The 21,085-nt window shown below is 42.1% G+C and overlaps 2 protein-coding genes across 6 annotated transcripts; both read left to right on the plus strand.

The window, feature by feature from the left end:
* The first annotated feature begins 1,454 nt into the window (after nucleotides 1–1,454).
* LOC136439283 (adhesion G protein-coupled receptor E2-like) lies at nucleotides 1,455–11,843 on the plus strand. 3 transcript variants are annotated; one of them, XM_066434612.1, is made up of 12 exons: nucleotides 1,455–1,574; nucleotides 4,397–4,641; nucleotides 5,387–5,541; nucleotides 5,988–6,116; nucleotides 6,318–6,440; nucleotides 6,621–6,743; nucleotides 7,158–7,280; nucleotides 7,474–7,596; nucleotides 7,809–7,931; nucleotides 8,492–8,720; nucleotides 8,962–9,164; nucleotides 10,441–11,843. In XM_066434612.1, the coding sequence occupies exons 2-12, from the start codon at nucleotides 4,454–4,456 to the stop codon at nucleotides 10,452–10,454; spliced, it is 1,533 nt and encodes a 510-aa protein (XP_066290709.1). In that variant the 5' UTR covers nucleotides 1,455–1,574; nucleotides 4,397–4,453; the 3' UTR covers nucleotides 10,455–11,843. The 3 variants fall into 3 exon arrangements, with proteins under 3 accessions (XP_066290709.1, XP_066290728.1, XP_066290717.1); XM_066434631.1 differs by having other exon boundaries at nucleotides 6,621–6,631; nucleotides 7,169–7,280; XM_066434620.1 differs by lacking the exon at nucleotides 6,621–6,743.
* An 810-nt stretch (nucleotides 11,844–12,653) lies between these two features.
* LOC136439291 (collectin-11-like) lies at nucleotides 12,654–19,207 on the plus strand. Of its 3 annotated transcripts, none has more exons than XM_066434655.1 (6): nucleotides 12,654–12,748; nucleotides 14,408–14,645; nucleotides 16,261–16,415; nucleotides 17,194–17,422; nucleotides 17,806–18,002; nucleotides 18,342–19,207. In XM_066434655.1, exons 2-6 carry the CDS (start codon nucleotides 14,455–14,457, stop codon nucleotides 18,353–18,355), a joined length of 786 nt encoding a protein of 261 aa, XP_066290752.1. In that variant the 5' UTR covers nucleotides 12,654–12,748; nucleotides 14,408–14,454; the 3' UTR covers nucleotides 18,356–19,207. The 3 variants fall into 3 exon arrangements, with proteins under 3 accessions (XP_066290752.1, XP_066290761.1, XP_066290743.1); XM_066434664.1 differs by having other exon boundaries at nucleotides 12,667–12,748; nucleotides 14,413–14,645; XM_066434646.1 differs by having other exon boundaries at nucleotides 12,678–12,797.
* The last annotated feature ends 1,878 nt before the right edge of the window (nucleotides 19,208–21,085 follow it).

Genomic DNA, 21,085 nt, shown 5'->3' on the forward strand with positions numbered 1-21,085 from the left:
TAAGGTTAAACACCTGGTGCCACAAGTGACGCCATAAGTTGTTAGTAGGGTGGAGTATCTATCCACAATGTCATTTTAATTTCAGAACCGTGTGAAAATCGCGAGAGAAAGAAAAGTTACAGCTCAAGAGGAAACAATATACTAGTAGCGTTTACTGGCCAGTTCGCACATCATTTGGGCCATATTCTTGACCTGAAGGCGAACGGTGTTATTCGTTAAAGGTAGGTCCCTTCTAGTTGTATTTCAGCCAGTTTGTTTACTTGTTTGTATTTCTGGTGCAGTATTTCATTGTCTGTGTCATCTATACCTGTGATTTTGTTCTAAAAGCTAAAATATAACTTAGAATAATTCTACATTTTGTAATATCAAAATGATAGTCTCAAATTACACGGGCTTCGATATTACGGAACTCTCTTCCAAGTGCTCTCCAATACACCCACAAGCCTATAAAACCAACGTTTACCGCCATCTCCTAGCTTAGTCACCTTAATCTAAATCTCCCACCAACTTAGTTCAGTGTCCTTGAGCAATGGTTTCTTGGCCTCCCACGGGGCAAATTCGTTGAAAACATGTACAAATTATACTTTTTCTGTTGATAGAACGTCATGACTCATGGAATAAGTTAGCCTGTAAGCTGAAAATTACCTGAAATGATCATAGGTTCTTTAATAACAACCTTGCTCCTTTTGACGGGTTAGAAACTAGTTTCGTCTAATTACCGGAAATGGACGTAAGGATTTTGACGTGGATTATGGCATACATGTACATATGATACAATTATGCGATATCCTGGTGCTGCTGAAGTGACGTTGGTCTTCCTTTTGACGTCCCTTGAATAATCAAGAATCAATTTTAGTAGCTTAAGAATATAAAATTGAAACTCCTGTCGAATAAAAGGCGGTTGGTATGGTCGAAGTTTGTTTTCAAACTATACCTGCAAGTTGCGTGGTGAAATCAAGAAAACAACAAATAAAAGAATGTGCCCGCCGTAAGCCTTAGGCTGTTTTCGACCTTAGTGACCTTGTGTGGCCTAAGGTAAAGGCCCGTTTAAATCCACCGTTGGTTAGCGGCATCCTTTCATAATTAGCTGATATCTGTATTTTGTCAGGAATCAGCTTAAGCGAAAGTTAATTTTCTTTAAACATTATACAGTTTTTTCTCTCAACTTTCTCTGACTTGACCAGCGAGCCTAAAGAGAAGTTTGGTGTCGAACATTAAACAGTGACATTTGTCAGATGAAGAAGCGAGATATGTCATGTTTTGTTCTTGTTAAACTTTCAGATAGAAAATATAAGGTCGATTTTACAAAAATTTCGTCTATTACATATCCTCCATCCGGAGCTTAAACTTACGGCTGATAAGAAGAAATATATAAAAATTCATACACTCATTTCATTTTTTATGTATCATGGACGACAATAGGAGGGACGTGAACCAAGTGTGGGTCAGGGCGTGATTCACTAGTTATTATCGGGCGGTAGGCTGTCATTCCGAGTCAGGCTTCGCGCAGAGAAGGTCGTGAATAGACTCCCCACCGTACGTTCCTTCCTGTCTTCCAGAATCTTATACAAAAGGTATTGAAGTAGACTTTTTTTGCTGTTTTGTATGCGTACTATCAACTGGACAGGTTTTAAAAGTCCTTTGTTCGACGTTTGTTTGAACTAATCCGTCTAGGTGGTGGCAACATACACATAAGTTTTTAATGCTTCGTACGCTTTCAAACGTTTCGTTTCCTTCTTCGTTTATTTGTAAAAATTTTCCTTTGATTAATGCTTCACCTGTGTTTGACCAAAGCGAATTTTGACATGGGGTGAAGATTTCGAGGTTAAAGACCACTGCTGGTCTCGCCACGTGCTGTTTTCATGCCGCGCGTTCTACAGGATGTGTCCTACTTCCGCTGGGCTAGGCGTCAGTGGCTTAACAGAACATCAATTGTACGGAAATGTGCACCCATGTCTAGCGTCTTTGGCAGAGTCAGAAACACATCGTGGGACAAATACACATATCTAGAGGGAAAGAGAGGGTGAAAGAGGGAAAGAGGGAGAAAGAGATAGGGAGGGAGGGAGAAAGGACAGTGCTGATGTTTAAATGTGTTCTACGTGTACGTGCCCTCACGTAACGTTAGTACGTATGTTTTAGGTTTATAGTGTTGTGCCGGTCTCATGGTGGTACTATATCTGCTCCTAGTGCTATGACTTGTGCCATTCTCTGAACTGTTCCCCTGTCAAACAAATCCTCTGCACCCCGTTTGCGACTCGTGTCGGTCTCGGATGATTATTGCTGTTCCCAGGACCCTAAGCCTGGAAACCATACCATCGGGAGCTCCCGGTATCTCTGCGGTGCTGGGAGTGGTGCCCACCCGCCCAGACAGATTAGCCCGCTCGGGGGTGGGTTTACGGGCTTGGCTTAATTTGTTCGTTCCCGAGAGAGGCGATAACTCTGTGGCCCTCTAATTGCCAGCTAACACTCGGACAATCTTAAAGAAACGAGTCAATATAGCAGACTTGACCCGGTAGGACACTAAGCCTACCCGCCGTAGAAACTGGTGACCAGGCTACAGGACCCATGTCGGTCTGTTTTCAACTTACTCCGCGCACACCTTGCTTCTACTTCGCTGGGTGCCCCTGCCCATCTTAAGACCAATAGGTTAAGAGTTTCTGTCCAGATGACCATTGCCCTCACCTGGCATGCTTGCAACAGGAATGTGATCACTACCATCATACGGGGGTTTTTTGGCATATTTGTCAGGTTTTCGTTTTATTTGTGGTCCAAAATGCACTGTATTTGACATTTGGTGTATCATTTCTCCGGTAAGTAAAGCCCGGCATGTACTTTTCATAGCGCATGTCCGTGGTTAACGTGTCAGCAGGCCAGATTGGAACGGTACATATTTTCATTAATTTTGCACATGACTGTGTTGTGTTATGAGCTATAAAAATTCTTTGTTCACTATTTCAGTGCTAGCTTGATAAATGTTACGTTTTTTTAGTAAATAGAAATTCATATTTTCAGAAATACAAGTGATCTCGAATCGGAGGAGGCGGTAATTAACGAAATAGTCACATAATGACTGTCTTCAGTGCATCCTTTTTGACAATGAGTCATAGGGCGTCCACCTTGAATTTCTATGCGGTCACACGTGATAACCAGTAAATCACACGTCACGACCGACATAGAACAACATTCCTGCCCGGATGTGCGTCATCGGCCGCTTTATTTAGGGCACTCTTAATCAGACACGAACCCGACAATAATAATAATGTTTTATTTGCAAGTTCTTGCCCGAGGGCTAATTGTAACTTGAGTCAACGCATAGAAAGGGTATACTATACAGATAGTGCGAGTTAACAATGTTGACAAGTAGAACAAATGGCTATTCTAAGAACAACTACGGAATACAATCTACGCTTTTGGGGTTTGACGTCTTTTTTTGAAGCAGTGGAAGACGAAGTGTCCACTATTTTGGAATGAGTGGGTTTTGAGAGGTTAACAGGGTTCTAGTCTTCTTTTCGTCAGTAAACGTTTGGAAATTGTGGTAAGTTTGTAAATTGTGTAATAATAAAGGACGAAAGACGCGCCCGACCAGCTTCCATCGCTGAGTCCATTGAGCTTTTTTTCTTAACTACGCGTACTTTCTTACGCTTCATTATTTTGAATGCTTGCCATGTTCTTCGTTTATTTGACGGGTAGAATACAATCAAACCTCAGCAGAGTCTGTGTGAGTTGGCACGTACAATGAAGTTTTTGGTGAAACCCAGAGAGAAAGAATCATCGTTTGTGGGACGCCAACAACAAGCGGTTGTGAGTTCAAGGATTCTCCCTAACCTCCTGTACAGAGACTGACCCCATTACCCGGACTAGCCTGGAGCAGTCATCATACCGTGTCCTATAATTGTCACGTTCTGTCTCTGCGCCTACTCGGCTGGCCTTGTGAGTACAAGGGACAATTAAGGTCAACAAAAAAACTAACTTGAGAAATGATCCGGTCTACCTTGACGGCGCCTTGATAATGATAAATAAATAAGGTATGTTCGGAGCTCCCCAATGATGACCAGTCGCATGGGAAGGCATTATCCAACGGCAGAATAATGAACAACATGAAACAATAACGATATCTATCAATATTTATTGCTTGCATGTGATATATCGATAAAAGTTAGACATCCAGGTAATCCACAAGACAAAAGTTCACCGTCAAGTCTAATCGCAAGCGCATGGTAAAAACACAGGAGACATGCATGTGACAATAGCTAATGAGTGACGTTGTCATAGTAACAAGAGACTTTCCAAAATGCTAGAATTAGCTATATCTAAATTACTTATTATCAATCATTGTTATCAATTATCAACATTTTACAGGGGTATCAGGATGCTGATATTGAAAATTGTTTTTCAGGAAATAAAAACAACAGCTACACGACTACAACACCAGGCCAGGAAAGGATCTTCAAAGATGACCGGTCCCCAGGCTAACTACTTCATCGTCACCGCGGCGTTGTTGATCCTCCTGGCGGGTGAATCCGCTGCGTGGAGGCGCCGCCGTCGAACCTGCTCTGCGGTCAACTGCCAGTGGGGTCCGTGGACGTCTTGGTCTTCCTGCACAACTCAGTGTGGGTCTTTAGGAACACGGACAAGGACGAGGTATGAGCCTAGCGCCCTTCGCAGACATCTTGGAGCGGCGCACCCTCGTAAACCAGGTGATGTAACGTCGAGCGATAGGCGGTCCTGGTTAACGAGGGTGGGAGCGGCGACGTTTTGTGTGTGTGGGTGCTGATACGCGAATGTTTTACACGGGCCAAGGTTCTCTAATGCCAGCTTAGGAAGTTATGTCGCCGGGGGAGGATTGCGTATCAGCGCTCCCCCAAAAAATAAACGCCGATGCCGCAGAAGTCTGCTAGTATGAACCATGATTCTCAACAACCTGGTAGTCAGACTAAGATGTGGCGTGCAGTGTGGGGTTCGGTCGAGTTGCTTAGGGTGGGGGCATCAGCATTTTTAGTACAAATGTAGTTGATATGCATTTTTACATTAAAATATTTTTCTTTCAAGTTTGTGACCATATTGTGAATCGTACAAAGGTACAAAGTGAGAAAGCCATTAATTGCGAACAAATAGGGCCCTAAACTTTTATTTCTCGGCATGCTCGCAACAATTTTGCGGTGCCCATAGGATGTCATGCGTATAATCAAATCAGAGTGGCCCTATTACGGATTAACAATGTATCCTGGCATTGTAACATGAGGATGCTGCATCCACCACCGCCATACTATCATCGAAAAAGATGCACACATACATGTAGTGTGGAAGTATACATCGTCATCGATGTTTAAGTTCACTGTCTCCAGGCATAATCATTGCTTTATGCTTTATTCACAACCCCCACCAGACCTTACAGTCCTGCAGCATCCTGCGGCGGAGCCCCCTGTAGCGGCAGTAACTTTGAGACGGAGGAGTGCAACAGGTTCTGTCCGAACGGGACTCCCTCGGGGGCCGGCTGTGACTGTTCAGGCACTGGCTTCACCGGAACGTGTTGTGACATCGGTAGGTGAAGGGGTACTTAACCAATTGAATATAGTGTGAAATAAGCTCTTCCACACTTCCAAGTCAGGAATTGTGTGGCGTCAGGAATTGTGGGTAATATGCCAAAGGCCCCTGGCGTTCAGGGCGAATTTTGTTTATGTCTCCGGAGACATAAACAAAATACGTCAGAACAGTGTATGTAGATCAAAACATTGGTCAAGATGAGAACTGTTTACAAATCAGGGCTAGGGGCCTTCACCTTTGACATATTACCCACAACTCCTGTCGCCACGCATGCGTACTCGAAAGTGGGAACGAGCTTATTCCAGTGCTTGTGACGACCCACTGGACACGGATACACTTGATCTACGTACTGAGACCAATCCATATGTGCTTCGTCTTTGAACGCAACTTAAATATAGTCGTTCTATGCAATATCAATACCAAGACATTTTGCACTTTAACAGCAGCCGACGTGGATGAGTGTGCCCTTGGGACAGACACCTGTCATGACCAAGCCACCTGTGCCAACACACCTGGGAGCTACACCTGTGACTGTAACTCTGGATACACTGGCAATGGAAACAGTTGTACAGGTAAGATTAGTTTGCCTGCATAAATGAAATAAACAATTACGGCCTTTTATTGTTTGATTTCTTCAACGATGTCAAGAAAAACTGACAAGGCTGTACAATATATTATCCATGAGCGGAAATATAGTCACATAGAAATGATGCAGGCGTTTTAAACGTGCTGTATAAAGTAAAATCACAACCAAACATCACCTTGTTTTACAGACGAAGACGAGTGTGCCCTTGGAACAGACACCTGCGATGAAAATGCCATCTGTAACAACACACCTGGGGACTACACCTGTACATGTGGCGACGGCTTCAATGGCGACGGATACACCTGTACTGGTATGATTGACGTTTTGTTTATCTCATAAACTCAAACTCTAGATATAAGATAGCATTGAAATACCATGGGGTTAGTACGATTTGAAGCGTAGTGTAACTTTACATTATCTATTTTTTTGTTTTACTAAAAACTCATGATGAAAGATGCGTCATGAAATAATGGTACACTTTTCGTCACAGACGACGACGAATGCACCCTGGGGACCCACGACTGCCATGAAGCTGCCACCTGTTCAAACACACCGGGTGGCTTCGCTTGTGCGTGTGACCCGGGATATAACGGCGATGGAAACACTTGCACAGGTACGATGAAACAGTTATCATATTGAGCTTCTCCTATTGTTTTTTATGTTTCTTTTTCCTCTTGTTCCCTTTCTGTTCCAAGCAAATAAGGTGAATGACCTGGACCAAACAGCTGTCACCATGGTTACTGGCAGCGTGGCAGACACCCTGTGGTGTTCGATTACACAATGTTGCATGACAGAAGGGCTGGTCACCATATATAGGAATGCGTTTTATAGTAAGAATAAACAGGGCAGTACTTTGTTATGCTAGACCATGTGAAGGTAAAAATTATGTATTCACTTGCAAGCGTTACCTCTCTATAGTAGTTTCATCTGTATTTGCCCGACATCCTCTAAAAATAAAAAGTCAAGCTGAATATAGGACGAAGTATCCTATAGATAACAGCATTCTTCATCAAACTTTACTTCTTAGACGACGACGAGTGTGCACTTGGAACAGACACCTGCGATGACGATGCCACCTGTGTCAACGCAGCTGGGAGCTACACCTGTGATTGTAACCCTGGATACCGTGGCGATGGAAATACCTGTGACGGTAAGTTCAGATACTTCATTGTTTTGCTTTTACGTGCCAAAAAAGTTGCACGGTGAATCGTTCTGTAATAGACGGACACGTAAACTATCAAAAGACTATATCGCCAAGTCATGCAAATGTAAAACATCAGTGCTTCAAGTGGCAACGTTTGGAAATATAACGATGACACAACGTTTTTTATCTCTTGCTGCAGACATAAACGAATGTGACGAAGGAACAGACACCTGCGACGATGATGCAACCTGTACCAACACACCTGGGAGCTACACCTGTGAATGTAGTAACGGGTTCAATGGCGATGGAAACACCTGTACTGGTACGATTGTGCTATCGGTTGTTTGTTCTACATACTCAAAAATATTCAAGTCGACATACAAATAGTCATGATAGCAGCACGATTGATAAAGATATAGTTTGATTTGAATCTGAATGCTGGTGCACTTCTCAATGCATTATGGTCACTAGATTGATAACTACGGTTAAGAACATGCTACATGTGTTTGAAAAATGCATCTCTTTATTTAACAGACATCGACGAGTGTGCCGAAGGAACAGACACCTGTCACGAACAAGCCACCTGTACCAACACACCTGGAGGCTACAGCTGCGCCTGTGATCATCCTTACACTGGAGACGGATACAGTTGTTCCGGTACGACATTTGAATAACACGTTTGAGTTGATTTTCAATCTAGTGATGGCGATGTTGTATACCTATAGAGTGGTGTTTATAGACTTTTGTCCAATATACCTCCAACGAACAAGTTATTGAACGGCGACAAGTTGTGAGCAACCTATCACGAGAGAATGAATACAATGAAGTACAGTGAAGTGTTTAAAACTAACGCCTACCTAAGCGTTATGGCGGATCTTGTCGTCTCGAGGGAGAGAGTTGCCTACATGCCATTAATTGCAGAAAAATATAGGAAAACGTATTCTAACGTCTTTGAATGCTCTTTTCCTGTCGTATTTTGCCCTTAGTATCAGATAAGTGCAGCTATGCTGGAAAATGCATTTCGAGTCTTGAGTTTCTTCCGACGTCAATCTTCATGGCCATTTGGATTTTCTAATGAAGGCAACCGCACTAGCATCTGTTTTGGTGCGCCGAGAGCTTGTCATCCATATAGTCAAATCAGCATTGGCTAAGTATAGAAATGTATAAAGTATCATTTGAAATGACCACACATCACCTTTGTTTTCTCCTATCTTCAGCATCGTGCTCGGATCTGTACCCAGGCCTTCGTCCTGCCAGAAACTTCGGGAAGTTCCGGAACCAGTGCTTCTGGTCCCCCTCCCATAGAACCCGGAAACTCAACTACACCAAGGCCCGGCAGGAGTGTGGGTCACACGGAGGCGCAGGCGCGCTAGCGATGATCAAAGATGTAGAAACGCAAAACTTCCTTAGAAACCACTTGAAGAGAACCAGCGGTAAAACACAAAAGTAAAGATTTTTCCTTTTTTAGCACGTACAAAAGTACTTGATATGATTTATTTTGGTAATGTATGAAATTTGCGGACTGTAATTGCTTAGTCTCTCTCTCCCTCCTCCTCTCTCTCTTTCCCTCTCTCCCTCTCTCCCTCTCTCCCCCTCCCCCCTCTGTCTCTCTCTCTCTCTCTCCCTCTCTCTCTCTCTCTTGTTTTAGAGAGTGTGAAGTCTGATCTCTCTAATTGCCTTGTTTCAGGAGCTTCTGGATCGGCCTAGACGACCTGAACGATGAGCATGATTTCAAGTGGAATGACGGGACACTGCTGGGAGGCTACGACAAGTTCCGGTCCAACGCCCCTCACAAGATCCGGGACTGTGTAGTGCTGTGGAGGACCCGGAAAGTCGCTCGCTGGGAGATAAAGAACTGCGGCTCTACCTTCCCGTACATCTGTCAGCTGGGTGAGCAGGACTTATGATCTTTCAAATTTTTCAAATCTTTATTTGTTTAAACCAACATCGCAGAAGTACATACAAACATACACTTTTGAATTACGTTGATCTTAAACAACAAATCGATACACACATGCAATATTGCACATCGTTATACACACAACAACAACTATGACGCAGTCCTCAATTGTCTGTTGTGCGGACGGATAGTATAGTGTAGAAATGAATCATATGATTGGGGGTGGGTACGGGTACAGAAAATTCTGGTCCGGTCCAGGTCCAGAGGGTCAGGTACAGGTCCGGACCTGTACCTGTAGCTGATTAAAATAGTGTCGCAGTACATCATATTTTGGAGAGCGAGACACAAGTAAAGGTCTCTGTGAGTCCTACAAATTATGATGTGATTATTCTCGGTGCATACTAATGTGCATTCGACGTCTGTTGACTCATCTATATGATTAACAGGAAACGTCTTCAAAAAAAGAAACCACGACTCGTTAAATCTGCTCATTTTGTATTAGACCGGTTGTGTGACCGCCTGCTGGTAGCCTGGTACTGTGAATTTTCTAATCGGTCCATCGGCCGGTCCTCTGATTTTTTCTGGGCCGTTTTTTTTTGGGGACCGGCCCATAAGAAAATACCGGTACCGTAACTACCCCTACATATGATACATATAGACAGCCGCTTCCACCGTAAGACGGAAGCAACAGGGCAACCAGGGGGAGCAGACTTCACCCCCTCTAGCGGAACGTACAGAAATTACATTGTGGATACACACATGACTGTACACACACACATACACACACATACATACATATAGACAGACGCACACACACACACACACATACATACATACATACATACATACATACAAACATACACACACACTCACTCACACACACACACACATACATACATATAGACATACGCACACACACACACACACATACATACATACAAACATACACACACACTCACACACACACATACATACATACAAACATACATACATGCACACACACACACACACATACATACATACAAACATACACACACACACAAACATACATACATACATACAAACATACACACTCACACACGCGCGCGCGGAAGTTACGTTTAGTTGTTTAGACGTTACACTCTAAAAGAAGAATTAGACCATTATGCAGATATACCCACGTTCATTATGTTTCTGTAACTTTTTCCCATTATCATTTGAAAATTCATTAAGAGCAAGCTGAGATTCAACGTTCCATTTTCTAATGAGCATCTTTGTCTTTAACAGACGGAGGGTCTTAGAAACGAGATGGCGGAGAACGGTGACGTCATCCTGACAACGATGCTGTGACGTCAGAAGACGATTGTCCACATGCATGTATTAAGACGAAAGCCATCATATGATCTTCTTTGTGATATTCTGCAGCGTAATTTACGATATAGACGACACAGCGATTAAGTAATCAAGACCAAGAGCGAGTACTTAGCTGAATATAATGCTGTCAAGTCAGATTTTGGATATGTTGAATCAAAGACGCGTCAATGAAGTTGCTTTTCCAACAAAAAACAAATTGCATGACATCAATACAGCTTAGATTATTCAAAAGTGATTGGCTGATAGGAGAAACGAGCTACTGTAAGCAAGCCCATGCTTCTTTACTTCGCTAATATTTTTGGAGCCAATCATTGTAGATTGCTTGTTTTAATTGTTATTTATCAAATGTGAGTCCCATACTCCCCAAATCAGGGTTACGGTATATTTTGTGTGCCTATCGCATATGGTTAATGTTTATTGCAGACACATACTTACATTATTAATAATAATAATACGTATGTATACATCGAGTGCACACGTCAGTTAAGATTTATCGACCTTTAATGATGTCTTTCATAATGTCATAAGCAAATCTCGCAGTGTTATCACTGATGCTAGCATATAAGGACAAACCAAATATACCTTAGTCACTATCCGCAGTTCATAAGTGCATCACACGTTAATGTTTATTCAGATTCTATTGAGACTATTAAGGGACGATAAAGCAGCGTTCAAAAGATACAAATACTACGAAATGAAATATGATATTTGAGAAAAATATTTGACAGTTGACACCATGACATTTTTCTGTTAGACTGGTAGAGATGGAGAGAGAGATGTCATATTTGCAAGGATCTAAAAGTACATGGAGAACCGATCCTCATCGCCAGGAGGCGCGGATGACTTGTCTGATCAAGTCAGCTGCTACCCCTGGCGAAGAAGATGAGAAACTCAGAAAGGCTAAATTCAAATCAAATGGGTATTCAGTCCACCCCAGAAACTGTTGTTACATTCTATCAGAATAGTTCTTTTTTTGGCTAATCTTTGATGATATTTTCAAAAACCTGGTTGACTTGTATTCTTTATAACAAGGTCTGGTACAAAGTGACACATATTTCTAAGCCAATTATTTTCTAACTCGTTTCCGCAAATTCCACCATACAGTCTCCACTTACATGTAGGTCCGTTTCATCTTTCCACAACTGACGTTTTGATAACATCTGGAAACGTTTCTGTGTATTAAAACTGGCACACTACTGTTCTTTTATTTTCTGTCTGTATCATCTATGTTGATTGTGCATGTTCTGTATATATGGGATAATGAGTGAAATAAAACTATAACGTTACTACTAAGCTGTCAATAAACATACCAAAAACACAGTACTGCATACTAATTTACGGGTGTAAGTGAGCATAGCATTGAAGGTCGCAAGATACAATGCGTGTCAAGGAGATTGGATGCATAAAGAAACAAATGGAAAAGTAAAAAAAAAGGACCTGGTTTACGAGTTACTGTTTGAGGAGTCTCCAAATGGTAAATGTAAAGTTCTGTTGTCAATGAGGCTTGGTTTACGTTGCACCGCTGGCTGTGCGTCACAGAACTTGTTTTCTTTGTCCAGTGACCTCCCTGGCGGCTATGAGTAATGTCCTAACAATACCCAGACATCCAGTAAGCCTTAATTTACGAGAGTTGGATCATCCGAAAGACCTAGTATGACGGGTTTGGTTTGATTCAAACTGTAGCAGCAAGATGCCTGAAAACAACTCACAAAAGAACGTCCACGTCAACGAGCCTTAGGCTGTTTTCGACCTTGGTGTGACCAAGGCATGTTTAAATCTACAGTTGGTTAGCGGTATTCTTTGATAATCAGTTGATGTCATGTATTTTGTCAGGAATCAGCTCAAACGTAAGTTATTTTTCTTGAGGAATAAAATTTTTTCTCTCAACTTTCTGTGACTTCACCAGCGAGCGTAAAGAAGATAGGTGTTAAACATTAAACAGTGACATGTGTTGAAGAAGAAGCGAGATATGTCATATTTTATTCTTGTTAAACTTTCATATCCCCCATCCGGAGCTTGAAGTTACGGCTGATAAGAAGAAATATCAAAATGCATAAATTCATTACACTTTTTATGTATCAAAAATAACAACCGGGATGGACGTGAACCAAGAAATTTACTTATTATGGGACATGACGTGATTCACTACTTATTACCGCGCGGTATGCTGTCATTCTGAGACAGGCTTCGCTCTGAGAAGGTCGTCTATAGACTCTCCACAGTAAGTTCCTTCCTGTTAGGATTCTTGCACAAAAAGTATGCATATGCAGGTAGGTTTTTTAATGTTTTGTATGCTTACAATCAGCTGGACAAGTTTAAAAAGTCCTTTGTTCGACGTTTGTTTGAACTAATCCGTGTATAGGTGGTTGGAACATAGATTTGTATGTCCTTTGAAGAATGCTTCGCCTGTGTTTGACCAGAGCGAATGTTGACATGGGATGAAAGTTTCCAGGTATAATACCACCGCTGGTCTCGTTACATATGCGCTGGAGAGTTAGTATCATTTTCTGTGTGCCACCAACAACAAGTGGCTGTTTTATCTTAGTCTCTACCAGACTAACCGCGCCGGCTATAGGGAGAATATTTGCCGGGGGACTATTCGCAGGTGCTATTTGACCCTCTCTCCGTAGCCGACTCCCTTCGAATTCATACAATTGAGTCTATTTGGCCAATTTCTACTATTTTCCCAGCGACCCGAGGAGACTGGTAGAGGCTAGTGATATCTAGCTATCTCCCTAATAGTAGTCTCCTGTAAAGCGACCATTACTTAGACTAGCCTCGGGCGGGCGAGCGGTCTGCATACCATATCCGATAATTGTCACGTTCTGTTTCTGCTGCTGCTCAGCAGGTCTTGTGAGTACAAGGTCAAAGAAAAAACTCTTGAGAGGTAATCAGGTTAACCCTGACGGCAACTTGAGAGTTTATTGATATTCATTTATTTTTTGTTTTGTTTATTTATTTATTGTCAAATACGACAGTACATTACACCGACTCTCGAGGCAGCGTAGCTGATATTGGAGAGTCGACATTCATGTATAGACAGATACATAGGCACTGGTAATTACACAACACTTCCCGAAAGGTGGCCAGTCGCTTGGCAAGGACTTATCCAACCTCAGCATAAGTATATGACATGTGATATTTCGATATGTTGCTCTATCCCATATGATTGTGTGTAATCAAACTCATCTGTATGCACTTATTCGTTTGTATGTATGTATGTAGTAGACCTTATGAAAGTCGCTGTGCTTTTGTTGTCCTGTTGCTTGAGTAACTTTTGTCTTGTAGCTCTTATAACCTGGATGTCTAACCTTCATCGAATGTCATTACCTCTCTCTCTTTCTCTGTCTCTCTTTCTTTCTCTCTCAGAGAGTCAGCATTATCAACAACATTTTTTTTTACATACTTGAAACGTCTGATCGTTTTCAAAACCATGCCGTTGCTTTAGTACCTTTTGCCTTGTGGATCTTATAACCTGGATGTCTAAATTTCTCTGTCTCTCTCTCTCTCTCTGTCTCTCTCTGTCTCTCTCTCTCACGCACTCACTCACTCACTCACTCACTCTCTCTCACACACACACTCCCACTCAATCACTCTCTCACACACACTCTCTCTCTCACACACACACTAACTCTCTCACGCACTCACTCACTCACTCTCTATCACACACACACACACACTCTCTCACACACACACACACACACACACTCTCACACACACACACACTCTCTCTCTCTCTCTCTCTCACACACACACACACTCTCTCTCTCTCTCTCTCTCTCTCTCTCTATCTCTCTCTCGACAATGGACAATGATTGACGTTGTTGCAACAAGACTTCTCAAAACACTAGACTAGTGTTGGCTTTGTTTATGACATTAGCTTAGACGGCTCTACACGACTACAACTACAACTAAGGACCTTCAAAGATGAACCGTCCCAAGGCTAGCTCCTTCCTCGTCACCGCGGTGGTGTTGATCCTTCTGGCGAGTGAGTCCGCTGCGTTTACTAGACGCCGCCGCGGAACCTGCTCTGCGGTCAACTGCCAGTGGGGCCCTTGGACGTCTTGGTCTTCCTGTACAGCTCAGTGTGGGACTTCAGGAACAAGAACAAGGACAAGGTATGAACAATGCTTCTTAACAACCTAGTAGTCAGACTTAGGGTCAAAGACGTGGTTCACGTGCAGTGTGCGGTTCGGTCGCCGATTCTACTAGTAGAGATTGCGATCGCAATCTGTCCTAGGACAAACGGCGATCCAAACTTAATGATGCTAAGATATTAAGGAAACAGCAATATTTTTTTATAAACCATTTTATTTAGTATTTACAAACTCTGATCAAAAATTCATGCTAAGATAAAGGAAACAGTAATATACAGCAAAAATGTTTGATCACTCTTTAATTTTTATTGTTCTGCCAAAGTTGTGAAATCATTAAGTATATGTCTGACTGTGAAATGATATAGGTGTGAAACTGTAGTATCTTGAGACTGAGATTGATATTTTGACACCTGTTTTATTACTTTACAATTGTTATTGTTCTCCTAAGGTTGTGAATTCAATAGGTGTGAAACTGTGAGTATTATCTTGACACCTTAAACTTGCATACCGAAATATTGTTGGATCACCTTCTTCCAACTGATATCTTTCACACATTATTAGATGTCACTCAACTTTATCAGAAATTACTTTATCAGAAAACATACTCACATGAAATTTATCCATCATGAAATATGAACTAATTCACCTAAAATAGTTAATAATTGTGAAATGTAGGTAGCATGTTTAACATGATTGAAACGTTATGCAATGATTCATTCTATTTTCCAAAGCATTTCCATCTAATCAGAATTTGTCCAAGTCGAATCACCGTTTGTCCTAGGACAGATTGCGATTGAAATCTTTACTAGTAGAATCGGCGATTGCCCTAGGACAGATCGCGATCACAGAATTTGTCCAAGTAGAATCGCCGTTTGTCCTAGGACAGATTGCGATCGCAATCTCTACTAGTAGAATCTACGATTGTCCTAGGACAGATCGCGATTGCAGTCTGTCCTAGGACAAATGGCGATCGCGATCTGTCCTAGGACAATCGCCGATTGTCCTGAATCGCCATCTCTACTGTGACATATATATATATGATACTCCGGGGGCGCATTATTTTTCGTCCGTTTGAAAAAAGTTTGCGACCATACTCTACATCCTACAAAGAAACTGCTAAATGAGAAAATGTAAGTCGTATATTGCACAAACATGTCAGACAAATTGGATACCGAAGCCATACAATAGCCCTTTTCCTATTGTGAAACGTACTGATTTTGTCGTAAACTTGCTCCTAGCACAAAATGTATTTCGAACCCTAAGTGAAGTCTTCAAAACATGAAAGAACGAAAAAAAGAACTTATTGATTGGTATACCACGTTCCGTATGTTCAGCCAATTCCTGGACCTTCCCGGACAGTTAGATTTCATAATGAAGCTAACTTTTTCTTAGCCTTAACTCGTATTTTGTTCGCATGCTCGCATCAATTTTGCAGTTCCCAGAGGATGACATCCATATAATCAAATCAGTAGGGCCTTCTTACAGATTAACAAGCTATTCTGGAAGGATTTTGCTGCTTCTACCTCCATACTGTCATAGAGCAAGATGCAGACATGTGGTAAATCGTCATCAGCGTTTCAGTTGACTGGCTCCAAGCATAGTCATTGATTTATGCTTCTTTCACAATCACCAACAGAGCCCACAGTCCTGCGGCGTCCTGTGGCGGAGCCTCCTGTAGCGGCAGTAACTTTGAGACGGAGGAGTGCAACAGGTTCTGTCCGAACGGGACTCCCTCAGGGGCCGGCTGTGACTGTACAGGCACTGGCTACACCGGGACGTGCTGCGACATCGGTACGTCAAAGAATACTAAACTAATAAGCCCATTCATGGTTCCGACTACGCATGTGCAGTGTCAAAGGTGAAGACCCCTGGCTTGTAAACAGTTCTCGTCTCGACATTGTCTAGATTTGCATAACAACGCCCCGACGGGGTTTGTTTACGTCTCAGGGGCCTTTACCTTTGACACTGCACATGCGTAGTCGGAACCGTAAATTTTGACTGTGTGCACTTCTAACGTCATGTGAGAAGGCCTATATTCAGCGCATCCCAGCTCATGTTTTCACGGGAAATAGGCTACTACGCACTGTGCGCGCGGCCCGACGTACGTCTGGCATGCGACCCGACTTACAAAATCATTACTAAAAAATCCGTCACGTGTTAGGGCGCGTCATGAGTTAGGGCAGTCCCCGTTACATTCTAAAATAAGCTGCAAAATTAGCACATATACGGCGTAAATGACAGAAAATATATCGAAAAACGGATGCTAATTATCAATGTCGAAGAATGTTCTTTTCCTGTCGTGTTTTTATTGCCCTGTGTATCAGTACAACTAAGCTGAAAAATGTATTTCAAGCCCTGAACGAAGTTTTCCAAATTCATCCTTCCCGGCCATTTACATTTCATAATGAAGGCAACTTTTTTACGCCAACATTTTTCTCGCACGCTTGTATCGTTTTGGGCGTTCAGAGAATATCATCCATATAATCATATCAGCATCGGCTAAGTATAGAAATGTATAAAGTATCATTCAAAACGACCATACATCTCCTGTGTATTCTCCTATCTTCAGCATCGTGCTCGGAGCTGTACCCAGGCCTTCGTCCTGCTAGAAACTTCAGGCAGTTCCGGAACCAGTGCTTTTGGTCATCCTCCCGTAAAAACCCGCGGCTGAACTACACCGAAGCCCGGCAAGAGTGTGGGTCACACGGAGGCGCAGGCACGCTAGTGATGATCAAAGATGCTGAAACGCAAAACTTCCTTAAAAACCACTTGAAGAGAACCAGCGGGAAAAAACAAGGGTGAAGATTTTTTTTCAACAAATATGGTATTACTCTGTCGCTATCTCTCTCTATCTGTCTCTCTGTCTATCTCTGTCTCTCTCTGTCTCTGTTTCTCTCTCTCTCTCTCTCTCGCTCTCTCTCTCTCTCTCTCTGTCTGTCTTTCTCTGTCTGTCTGTCTCTGCCTATCTCTGTCTCTCTCTGTCTGTCTCTCTCTGTCTCTCTCTGTCTCTATCTGTCTCTTTGTGTCTCTCTGTTTCTCTGTTTCTCTCTCTGTCTCTCTCTGTCTCTCTCTGTCTCTCTCTTTGTCTCTCTGTTTCTCTCTATCTCTCTCCCCCTCTCTCGCTCCCTCTCTCTTCTATCAGAGAGTGTGAAGTCTGATCTCTCTAATTGCCTTGTTTCAGGAGGTACTGGATCGGACTGGACGACCTGAACAGTGAACTTGGTTACAAGTGGAATGACGAGACCCTGCTGGGAAACTACGACAAGTTCCGGTCCGACGCCCCTCACAAGATCCGGGACTGTGTGATCCTGTGGAGGACCCGGAGACGCTGGGAGAATACAAACTGCAGTAAAACCTTCCCGTACATCTGTCAGCTGGGTGAGCAGGACATATAATGAATATAGACAACCGCCTCCATTGTCGCGACAGAAGTAACAGGGCAACCAGGGGAGCAGACTTCACCCCCTCTAACGGAACATACAAAAATTGCAGTGTGGACACATAAACACAGACATATTTATAAATTGTAGTGTGGATACACAAACACATATGTTTACATATATATATATATATATATATAGAGAGAGAGAGAGAGAGAGAGAGAGAGAGATAATATATATATAGAGAGAGAGAGAGATAGATAGGGAGAGAGAGAGAGAGAGAGAGAGATGAGATTCAACGTTCTATTTTCTAACGACCTTTTTCTACCTTTGACAGACGGAGGTTCTTAGAAATGAGATGTCGAAAAACGGTGACGTCATCCTGACGACAACGACGTGACATACGTCATCAGTCGCAACGGATTAGTGTCCACATACTTGTTGTAAGACGAAAGCCATCATATGATATTTTTCATGTGATATTCTGCAATGTGATTTACGACAAAGACGATACAGCTGGAAAATGATCAATATCTGTAAGAAACTGAGTACTAATTTAGGTATACTGCTGTCGACATGTCATGCAGACGGTAGATTAGAAGCGTCAATCAATTTGCTTTTCCATGTGGTCTTTAATAAAATAAAATGTTTCATATCAATAAACCTGATATCATTTAAAAGTGATTGCGTGACAGGAGAAAGTAACTACTTTAACCATGTCAATATTTGCTTAATTCGCTAATGGTGTTTTCAACGCCAGTCATTGTAGAATGCTTGTGTGAATTGTTACGAATCAGATGTAAGTGCTATACTTCGCAAACCAGGGTTACGATATGTTTGTGTGTTAACTTTGTACGTTGATGAAGGTTAGACATCCAGGTAGTAAGATATGCCGAAAATAGTTACTCAAGAAACTGGATAAAGATTTTTTTTTAAACGTCTGACTGTTTCAAATTTTATCCAGTTGCTTGAGTAACTATTTTTGGCATGTTAACTTTGTACTTTATCGCATATGATTAATACTTGTAACAAACATATATATACACATTTTTACTAAATGATAATACGTCAGCACACGTCAGTTAAGATATATCAACATTTCATGATGTATTTCATAATCTAATTTCATAAACAAAGCTTGCAGTGTTATCACTGATGCTAGCATATAAGGACAAACCAAATAAACCTTAATCACAATCCGCAGTTCATATGTGAAATGCATATTGATGTTTATTCAGATTTCATTTAGACTACAAAATAGCCGATTAATCATTGTTCATAACATACAAACAACACGTAATAATATATGATACTTGTAACCAATAACCAAACACCGTGACATTTTTCTTAGACTGTTAGATATGGAGAGACAGATGCGCGCATGTCATATTTGCAAGGATCTAAAAGTACATGGAGACCCAATCCTCATCGCCAGGAGGCGCGGATGACTTGTATGATCAAGTCAGTTGCTTCCCCCGGCGACGAAGATGAGGAACTCAAAACTGCTCTTTCATATCAAACGGGTAGTCAGTCCACCCCAGAAACTGTTGTTACATTCTGTCAGAATACCTTTTTCTTTGATGATCGATTTTTAACAAAAACTGTTTGATTTCTATTCAAAATAACGAGGTCTGGTAGAAAATGACACCCATTTCTTAATCGATTCTTTTCTTCCCGTTTCCGCAAATTCCACCATAAAGTCTCTACTTAGGTCCGTTTCATTTTACCACAACTTAAATGTCAATAACATCTGGAAACGTCTCTGTGTGCTATTACCCTACTTTTATTTGCTCTATGTGTATATCCTCTATGTTGAGTCTACATGGTCTGTGTATATGGGCCAGCTAAAGCCTTCGTCAAGTAAATAAATGAAATAAGACTACTGTAATGTGGTTTCTAGCGATGTCCCTATAGCTTAACTGGTAGCAGTCTCGCAGATGAGCTCCTGGTTCCGATTAGTGGCTAACTGAGAGAGCCTAGTTTTATCCACGACCAAGACAAGGTTGGGGCTGCACTCGTCGTTCGGAAGGGACGTAATATGGAGGTCCTGTGTTCGAGGAGGTGCTTCGAGCACGTTAAAGGGATAGGGGAAGGGCCATCAACCCCCTCCCTGTAAAGATATACCTTGCTACTCAAACAGCAATGGAACTTGCTGAGCTATGTGCATTAAGCACCACAAGGGTCTTAATGAACGAAGGAAAAATGATTTCTGCATATCAATATAGAACTACGTTCTCCCCTGAACGTGATACGTGCTGAACGTGATATTGTTCGAATGATTAATGGTACAAAGACTGTGACTACTGACTGTCAATAACGTGATCACAAACAGGTCGTGTGTTCATGTCGTGTTGAAATCTATACAATTTTGCATTATAATTTTTTTAACTCTTCCAAACGTACCTCTAGCACACACAAACGTCAACCGTATAGTCTCAATTAACCTTAGAATTACCGGGGAGGTGTTTTGAACAAGATCATTTTTACAGATCAGTCAGTTTATCCGTAACAACTGACAAGTAGATAATGTGAGAAATACAGTGGTTGTCTGTAAGTGTAATGTACCATACCAACACCACGGGAAAACCCCTCCACTGGTGGCTGCGACCGCTGAGCGACCGATGAACGACCAATGAGCGACCACATATATTGGCTCGCTCAAAGAATTTAATTCTTTTACGTTCTTTTTCTGATTTGTTTTCTTTAAATCATACTTTTGAATCTTGCATCATATTCCAATCATGAAATCAAGGGTCACACAAATCACATTTCGGTCGCTGAACGGTTGCTCAGTGATCACCCACTGCACGAAATGGCCTCGTATCCCGGCGTATACGTACAGGGATTCCTCCGGAAATATTCCATATCCCGGTGCGGATTTAGCGTTTCCGTTAGTTTTAACGGATACGCTAAATCCGCACCGGGAAATGGAATATTTCCGGAGGAATCCCTGTACGTATACGCCGGGATACGAGGCCATTTCGTGCAGTGACCGTCTAATGAAAAGGAGGCCTTAAGAACCGAGGGATGTCCCCGTCTTCGTACCTAACGTTACATGAAACAGGGACCAAAGAGACATGG

The sequence above is a fragment of the Branchiostoma lanceolatum genome, chromosome 1 (genome assembly GCF_035083965.1).
Source record: "Branchiostoma lanceolatum isolate klBraLanc5 chromosome 1, klBraLanc5.hap2, whole genome shotgun sequence".
Taxonomy (NCBI): Eukaryota; Metazoa; Chordata; class Leptocardii; order Amphioxiformes; family Branchiostomatidae; genus Branchiostoma; species Branchiostoma lanceolatum.

Excerpts from the sequence above, each read along its gene's own strand:
- LOC136439283 (XM_066434612.1), top strand. The coding sequence starts at position 4,454 with ATGACCGGTCCCCAGGCTAACTACTTCATCGTCACCGCGGCGTTGTTG. Across the intron at positions 4,642-5,386 it reads GGAACACGGACAAGGACGAG|ACCTTACAGTCCTGCAGCAT; the intron begins GTATGAGCCTAG and ends AACCCCCACCAG. Across the intron at positions 6,744-7,157 it reads CGATGGAAACACTTGCACAG|ACGACGACGAGTGTGCACTT; the intron begins GTACGATGAAAC and ends TTTACTTCTTAG.
- LOC136439291 (XM_066434655.1), top strand. The coding sequence starts at position 14,455 with ATGAACCGTCCCAAGGCTAGCTCCTTCCTCGTCACCGCGGTGGTGTTG. Across the intron at positions 14,646-16,260 it reads GGAACAAGAACAAGGACAAG|AGCCCACAGTCCTGCGGCGT; the intron begins GTATGAACAATG and ends AATCACCAACAG. Across the intron at positions 16,416-17,193 it reads CGGGACGTGCTGCGACATCG|CATCGTGCTCGGAGCTGTAC; the intron begins GTACGTCAAAGA and ends TCCTATCTTCAG.